Source organism: Aptenodytes forsteri, unplaced genomic scaffold, assembly GCF_000699145.1.
Source record: "Aptenodytes forsteri isolate BGI_AS27 unplaced genomic scaffold, ASM69914v1 Scaffold511, whole genome shotgun sequence".
Taxonomy (NCBI): domain Eukaryota; kingdom Metazoa; phylum Chordata; class Aves; order Sphenisciformes; family Spheniscidae; genus Aptenodytes; species Aptenodytes forsteri.
The window spans coordinates 180,560-189,743 of NW_008794707.1; the positions used below are offsets into that span (position 1 = coordinate 180,560).

Sequence of the window (9,184 nt, forward strand, 5' to 3'; positions counted from 1 at the left end):
ATATTAGGTCAGTTCTTGCAATTGCCTGCAGCTACTAGCATTTTACCTTTTTTTTTTTATTTGGTAGCTGGTTTAATATTCCGTAAAGAGGACACCAAAACAGTGCAATCTATTTATAAATTACAGTGTCAGCAGTATGGAAACTAATGTTTTCATAAAGCTTTGACATCTGTAAATTAATTTGACCAAGCCAGATTTACAGCTGAGTAGGTTAGACTTGTATTAATCTGGGGCATCTTGCTCTTCAGTAACTCACCTTAAGTTAGAGGATTTTCTAAAAATTCTATCTTTCAACTCAGAGATAGTGAAGCCTGAGGAAAAAATTATTTTGAAATGTAATGTTTCTTTTTTCCATCACACTTACAAGGCTATTTTCCATTAAATACACATCTTGAACAAGAATTTAAATGACTGTAATGAAATAAGATCAGAGAGAGAATTGTTGAGCAGTTGCACAATAAGACTGTATTTTTCTCAGCAAGGTCTGTCACCAGTCTGGTAAGCTGTGGAAAAAATTAATGAATGAATTCACTGTCCTTTTCAGTCACATCTTGCATCTTCACTTATCTTCTAAGCTGCTTGCAGAGGTTATAGATTTTTGGAGATATTTTTCTTCACAGAAAAGCTGGATTAAACAGTTGAAAACCTGTGCTGCATGTTTCTGCCTCTAGTATCTTCATTCCCTCTGATGTCAAAACTTGAGTTATTTTAAGCTGTCCCAATACACTGATAACATTTTGGCATCAGACCTGTAAAACAGTTACACAAGCACAATTGGGGTGATGTTGCAAAGTAGGAAGCAGTAGCTGAGGGGAAGGGAGACAGGCCTGGTTGGGGGCAATGCCTGCCTTCAATTTCCTGCTTGTCCGTGGAGTTCTAACTAATTCTAATACATTGAGAAATGAGGTTTGGCTGCAGCTATCCAGGAAGAGTAGCCTTCTCAGGAAATCTATCTGGTTTTAAGGCAGAACTTGATAAATTAGTCAAGATCATGTGTTATGATTGACTGCAGTATCTGTAAGTGATTCTTCTGGTCTTAAGTCTATAAAATGTGGAATATTCTTTGTGAAGAATATTTATTTCTAGTGTCTGAGGTTAGCAATATCGTTTATTGAATTGACAGTATCTTATCTCTGCCTAAAATGACATGACATCTGTTGTGTTTTATCTGCTGGAAGTCAGTTGAGATCAGTTGATGTCTACTTTATCAGTTGCAGCCAAACTAATTAGGCATAGCTCTTTAAATTAATTTTAATTCTTTTAGAGGAGAGATCCCTTTTCAAATCAAATTGGGAAAATACTGATTACTTTTGATAAGTTTAGCTAATTATGCTGGTGAAAGAATCATTTATTTGTTTACAAAACTTGACCTTTCAATACCTACAAAATTTGGATACTATTCCAGGCACGCAGATTAATCTCTACCACTTTATAAATTTAATTTTCATCATTCATTCCACTTTATGAAATCTCATTTTCCACACTGTTAAGGCTGCATAAGCAAGTAGTGAAGTTCTGTTTGCTGAAGGAGACATGCACACATACACCTCATAGCCTGGTACTAAGTTTGTCACTTGGGTAAAAAATTCTGAAGACCTGTTATTTTATAATGAGGAGAAACAGTTGGGGTTTTTTTTTGTCCTTCTAAACTTTGGTCTTTAAAGATAAAAGTATGTTTCTAAAGACATTCATGGGAGAATACAGCTGTCTACACAAGAGAAAGGAACATAATCACACATGGATTCTTTTGGTATTGTTCAATTAGTCCTTTTTTCTGGTACCATTTAAATCATTTGTTCTCGATAGTTCAGCTTTTAGATGTGTATCCTCATTATTACACCAAGTAGTAGAAATAGAATTAATAGTGTATGCTGTTTTAGACATTACCACAATAATGAAAAGTGAATATTTATAGGTCTAAGGCAGTGACGTGACATTTCAAGTTTTGTTCTGCAGCTGCATCATTGCTATCGTGGTTTGAAAGCTTATAGGTTCAGGTTCAAATGATAGTTTTCTGAAGCCATGTGAACTCTGCATTCAGTATAGCATAGCAGGATAGTTTTAATTTACATTTTTCTTGCTGTACTGATTGAGAAACTGAGTGCTTTCTTCTCCTTTATTGAAGCATTTAGAGAAGAGTGTGAAATCTGGGGTCACCTGTTGCTGACCGTTCTGTGACTAACCTGCACAAATTAGGTCCAGTTCTGAGAAATGCTGCATGTTCGAAGGTTTAACTGAAGCTTGTGAAACCTAGAGACTTTTACTCACAGAATCAGGCCACAAATATCTTCACACTTGTACAAGCCAGTTAGAGGGTTTTTAAAGCCAGTTTTGGCACTAGCCAAAAAAACTGACCTCAAATCACAAGGATTGTTAGGGTGTAAAAAGAAAAACACTGTTAATCATCAATTATTGCACATTCATTCAACTTGAGTCATAACTTTTTACTGAACAATTTTTTCAGAGGCTGCATGTAATATTAATACTAAAGAAAAATCTACCATTTAGAATAATGAATTACCTTCAGCGTTTATGTCAGTTTTGAGACTTTAGTTATCATCAGTCAGTTACTACTTTCAAAGCAAAATATAGTAATGACTTCGAAAAGTCATGTAAGAGTAAGAGGACCTTTTTATGATAAAGTTTTCTAGGTAGTAGGTAGGGCTATGTTTAACAAAACTTTTGAAAGGATGAGGAACCTAATCCAAGCTGACAAGGAGGAGAGCTTGAAAGATTGACAGGCGAGGAAATAAGAGTTGTTACAACGTATTGCTGTGTATCTGAAGGCTGCATTTCTTGAAAATAAGAATGAGGAGGAAATAAGTCTGAAGGAAGAAAAGATGTCAGCTTGGAGGGCTTTCAATGTAAGTAGTTCTGGAGTTGGGAGAGTGAATTTGATGGGTCCCACAATCAGTTTTTGAGCTCTGTTCTAGAGGGTGGTCCCCCTAAGGTGGTGGTTCTGTCAAATTGCCGTAGCTAAGCAATGTCTTAGAGAAACCTTAAATGACAGCCTGGAAATAAAGTGTATCATGTATATTTAATTTTTTTTTTATGTTAAGTTTATTCTTTTATACATAATTGGAAACACAGAATTTTAATCATGATTTGTCAAAATAAAACTTGTTTTTCAATTGAAGCTTTACTGGTAATTGAAATGAATTAAAGTGAATCTGAAAGAAAATGTGTTAGTTTCACAGAAATGATGAGTCCAAATAGTGTTTCAGGTGATCTTCTGGGGTATCTGCAACTTGAAAAGCATTTGAACATCCTAGAGGTAGAAGATTCAGTTTGGACTGATGTCAAATAAGAGAAGAAAGGGGGAGGGTGGTTTTTTTTCTAGCTAGCAATGAGCAGTAATAAAACAGTTTATGGTTTTTGTGAATAGATATCCTGATGTCACATCCCTTTTCAGTTCTTGAAAGAAAAAACTGGGTACTGAGCTTTGGAAAATGGATGGGTGTGAATCTTTCATTGATAAGGCACTTGTACAAATGCACAGGGAGGTAGGAGTTGATATTTCTTGGTATCCCAGGGAGATATAGACTTTCGTGTGCCCCTTTATTCTTAGGTGCAGAGTACTTATTGCACAATGTGCATTAAATAACTTCTCTGTAATAAATAACTTCGTAGAGAGCAAAATGTGGTTTTCTATCACTCAGGAGACAACTGTCAGTTTTAAGTCAATGAAATACAGACTCCAAAGTCACATAAATACTTCTGACCAGTGACACATTGTGAATTGGTAATCTTAAAGTAATATGTTTTTATTACTGTAGCTTTGGGTGATGATCCACAATTAGTTGTTCTTCAGGCAAATTATGACAAAATCTTTCAGTGATTTGACCAAAACGTTCTTGGTGCTGTTCACCTGTCTTTATTTCTTCTTACAAGTTTTTGTTTGTTGGGATTTTTCTAGCATGGTGAAGGAGAATAGCAGTAGAACAAGAGTTGAAAGATATCTTTAACCTTTATAGTTTTGGTGGGGAGTTTTTTGTTCTTTGTTTTCCACAGAAATGGTATTGTAGTTGCCCTAGACAGAGTGCCTAGGTCTTCAGAAGCTTCCTTGGTCCTATCTGTAAATGTTTTGTATGACAAGACCAACATAACTCAAATGAGTAATTTTCTTGTCTTCAGGGAAGGGCAGGCACATTAGCAATCCAATATTCATTGTATATTATTCCAGATATAGCTATAGGTAGGTGGGGGGTTTTTTGTTGTTGCCTCACATCCCCCACCCCGGAATGATACTACAGCTTTTATATGTGGCATCTCTTCCAGCTTAAATCTTTAATAGGGTTGCCCCACGTGGGTCATCTAGATGCTAGTGCTCTACAAATTTGATTTACTGAAAGCTTTGCCTCTGGGGCAAGGTTAAAAACCAGCTTTGTTGTTATCACAGTGTGACATCAAAAAGTACCTTCAAGGTCCAAGTTAAATTTCTTAACATGAATGGGTTATTGTGTGGATGTGTAGAACAGGGTTTTCAAGGTTAACCTAATGAAGTTAGCCTTGAAATGTTCTGTATACAGAGGCACCAGCTAGGTTTTAGACACAGATAAGTGTTCATGTGGTGATATGCCTGTCTGACAAAGAAGTTGATACTCTTTTCTCTCTCCTTGACCCATGTTTTTGCTGATAAAACAAAAGATCTGCTTGCAACCAGGTATTTCTAGCAATTTAGACTGTTTTGTTTTTCCTGGGGGGAATCCCAATATAAAGATCTCTTGATGCAGCATTATAGCACAAGACACAAGCCCTCCAGGAGTGTTAGTGTACTTCATAGTCATTTGCTGTTCCTGAGGCTTTACCCTGTGAGTAAATTTTCTCTCAGCTTAGGGTCACAGAGCTGTACACCTAGGAACTAGAATGCTGACATTGGAGGGCTACTGTTACGTACTGGTGACTAGCTCATGCTTGTTTCTCCATTTGCGAGGTCCTAAATTAAATTAGACTGGTATATTCAGATTTTCTAGATGATGATACAGGAGCTGATTCTCCTTTCACTGGAGTTTTGAATGACTACTTTTTAATGCAAGAGTACCCAGGTCATTTTTCTACCTGATTTTTTTAAATGATATCTTATTCCCAAGTTAATGTCAAAGACAATTTATGATGTTGATATTTTCTTTAAAGCAAATATAAGGCACCAAAGGTCACTGGACAATAACATACTTCTGATTTATAGATGAATAAAAGCTCATCTCTGCAATTATTCTACTTATGCATCACACTACATAAAGAATAGTAGTCTCCAGTATTGTCTCTGTGTATTTAGATCCTACAATAGATTTCTTTTCTACATAGACAATAAATATGTAAAACATGAAACACATATGGGCTGCTACTTGTAAGAATGAGTAGTAATACTCAAGTTCGCAGCTTTTTTGACCTTCTAGTAACAGCTAGCAAGAATGTCTCTGCTCAGGAGATGCTTGATGATACTCCTTTTGTCCCAAGGGGGAGAAAAGTTTTCTTGCTTTTATGATTGTAGTTTGAAGATGGGTTACTTTCTGGCAATGTTTCAAAGAAATAAATCTGCTGAATCACTGGAATCTTGTCGTCACACAAATGCTGATAAACAAATCTTATGAGCAATGATTGTTTTCTTTTTTTTTCTTTTTGCAGATGACATTAAAGTATCTGTAAATGATTTTATTATCAAGGCAACTGCAGTTACTCTGAAGGTAAGTGGATAATTGACTTAAAAGAAAAAAAAAGTTTTATAGTAAACTACCAAGGAGACAAGAGAAGTATTTTGGTGAGCCTATATGGAGATATGAATGCGATCAAAGCAAAGCTTGTAATTCTTTATCACTTAATGTCAGGTTTATTTTAAGCTCTCCAGGTGAAATTCTCTACAGTCTATGCTGTGGACTGTAAAAATGAGAACTTCTTAGTAAAGATCCACTTACTACAGTTACCATCTGCAGATAACAGTAGATGCTTTGTCAGCAGACTAAAGCAATTGGCAAGATGTCTTCTATTCTTTGTTGTTGCATCTTATTTTCTCTTACAGTTATAAACAAATATTTATCCAAGTCTTATACCAATTTTGTGTATTACCTCAGATGTATTCTGATGGCATATTCAGTGACCTCTGCTTTGAATTAAAAATTCTTCAGGCAACCAATCTTTGCTTATTGTTAAGAATTGTCACTGTTCCCTTTGTCAATGTAAAAGTTAAACAATTGCAATACATCCTGAAGTTAGATCTTAAATTTCATTAGGGTCTACTTACTCCATGCCAAACTACAGAGGTTTCACAGTCTCCATAAGCTATTTCCGTGTTCTCTGGGTAGAACTGGATACATTGCCTTCCAATTTGTGTCGATTGCTCTGCTTGGAAAACACGCATAGTGCCACTTAATTTTTTGAAACTGAAAGGTTTCAGAGATCCTTCTTTAGGAGAACTCCCACGCTTTGGACTTGTCTCCTCTTAGTCCAGAGTGTCTCAAATGTAATCACTTATTTCCAAACTTGTGAAAAGAAAGAACTGTGATGGTTTCACTTAGATGTGGAGTGGTTTTGGTTTAAATTCAGTTTGCACTTAATTTTAGATTAAGTCATAGGTGGGAGCTCTGACCAGCCTGAAGGCCAGTATTTTTAAGGTTCAGGAGGAAATAGTGTCTTTTAGTGATCACTAACAGCTGGAAAAGATCTTTGTCATGTAGAAAGATAATTATGGGGACATATGCTTGATCCTCAAACTATCCTATGGAGTTTGCCCTCGTCATCAAGGCAATGTACTTATGTATGACAATGAATGAATGCAGACTTTTGAAGCAGTTTGGAATTGCCGTGGATTTGTTACCTATACCTTCTTGATTGCACAGTGATCAAACCTTCTAGCTATATGGTAAATGCCTAGAAAAGCTAAACTTTTCTGATATCATTGCGTTGTTTCAGCCGCGGGTTCTAAAAGCTACAAACAAACAAGATAAAGCAGAACAAGGATCCAGACTAGTTGCATTACCTCACAACAATATAAAAATATCAGAAAGGGAGTGAGAGCCATTTTTCTCATTTGTGAGGATTATTTTAACTATTCAAAAGCTGAAGGAGGAAGTTACATTTAAGTTGGGGAACTATTCCCATGGATATATGGAATTAAGAGAGAACACTGCACTGGAATGGAGTTGAGTAATTTCTAGCCAAACATGTTCTGAATATTAATGTATAATTGAAGAGCTATAGATTTTGACAGAAAATAGGATTCTAGGCAGTTTCATAAGCAAGTGCCTGAGAGAAATTCTGGGCATTGACTAGACTGGAAAAAACTTCCCAAGTTATTCTATACCAGAAACAGAAGGAGGAGCTGAATATGCTTGATATGTATTTGTTAGATGTGAACATAGCAAAAAGCTTCTTTTTGTGGTCTAATGAGACCTATGCGAGGAAATGATGACATGCAAAAATTACTGTGAACTGCTAGCTGCGAGCGTGGGGTAGCAAATTGCTGTGCCAGAGAGCAGGTGAAAGGAACAGGAGACAGAGAGAGGAATGAAAGATTAGGTTTTGTGTTTTTTCTTTCCTACACAAAAAAAGACCAGTCAAGAAAGATCATGGGATGTAATCCTAGTTTACAATTCGTCTATATGTGAATGAATGGCTTGAATACAAGCATTCAATGTACTTTTTCTTTCTTCTGCTTATATAATAAAAGTTTTCTGGTGTTATTCATAGGTTTTTTGAATTGCTTCCTGAAACTTAAAAGATGAGTAGCTTCCTGTCTGTTTAACTATTAGGCTGCTTTACTGTACTTTGAAGGAGCATACATGTGGATTATGCATGTTGTTTGTTGCCATTATTTAGAACAAGATTTCCTTATCTGCCATCACAAAATAACCTAACCAATGAATTCCGTAAATATGATTTCTCTTTCTGATATACAAATAAAAATATTTAGTCTGTGATTAGATTTGTATTCTTTTTCCTAATATTTTCAGCTGACACTAATAATACAGAATTTGAATCTTGAACTTAAGGATTAGATAGTTCTATGCTGCGAACATGAGAAAGTCATCTGTAGTGTGTAACTTTTAACTTTCTTACAGGGAATTCAACAGACAAACCTAGTAAATTATAATGCATACAGCTTTGTAAAATCAGTACATCTTTGGTTATAAATGAGTTGGTGTTCCAGGTCTGATTCTGAGAAGCTGGAGTTCTTGTGCATTGGGTTAGAAGAAATTGAGGTGTTTTGTTTTCTGTGTTTTTTGTTTGTTTGTTTTTATGGGACATTAATATTGTGTTTTTATGGAAGTAATGATTAAACTATTCTGTCCTATCCTATTGTTACAAATCTATGCTAGCATTTGTTTGACTATTAAAATAATAAATTAAAAAAAACAGATTTAACTCAGTATACCAGGTTCATGATCAAGCTCATGTCTCAACTACTTTCTGTCAGTGTTTCAGGAAAATATGTGGACTGCTAGTTTAAAAAAGAAAACACACCTCCATCTGTTCCTCCCCACCCTGAAATTTGGTGGTGTGAATACATTTGCAAGTTTAAATTCAAGGTAGTTTTATTGACTCTCTTAATTTTCTTTCTGAACAATGCAAGACATGCTTTTCTAGCTTGAATGAACTGACAGCAGCTGGTTTTACAGTTTGTGATTGGTTGGCAAACACCTCAAGATACTGCTTGTATCTTGAGGTGCTAAATTTCTCCTTCACAGTTCTTAGGATCACAAGTCCAATTATGAATTCTACTTTTGGGCTTGGTCTCCCCATTTGACAGCCAGAGGTTTGTGAATGTGCCAGTGGGCTCACCAGACGATAGCCCATTAGAAAATTTCTGGCTTTCTGGAACAAGGAGGGAGGAGTAAGGCTGGAGGAAGGAATGAAAGCTTCCAGGCTGATATCCACAAGTGGTTGGGCTTAGTAACAACAGTCGCTATAGCAGGTGTCCTTTAAAAATAAACAGTCTTTCATTGCTGAAGTGATGGGAGAAATAATAGTCTGGCCTACATCAAAATTAAGACTATTCTAATCATATTGAAGTTGATAGGAGAAACTCCTTGTCCCTACCATCTCTTTTGGATACCTTATATATAAGGTGTATATATATGTCATATTTGCACAACACCCACTTGAAGGCATCTTACAACTGTGTATGCTGTGGGACGTTCCTGAAGTTTATTTAACTAGAGGAATATGACCATCCTTTCCCCCCCCACCC

General features: G+C 35.9%; 1 protein-coding gene across 1 annotated transcript in view; it reads left to right on the forward strand.

Annotated features, from left to right (window-relative positions):
• PDHX (pyruvate dehydrogenase complex component X) overlaps positions 1-9,184 on the forward strand; it is a 57,488-nt gene that overhangs the window by 37,181 nt on the left and 11,123 nt on the right. The window contains exon 8 of the mRNA XM_009273661.2: positions 5,626-5,684. Coding sequence (XP_009271936.1) covers positions 5,626-5,684 — 59 coding nt within the window. The remainder of the gene's footprint in view (positions 1-5,625; positions 5,685-9,184) is intronic.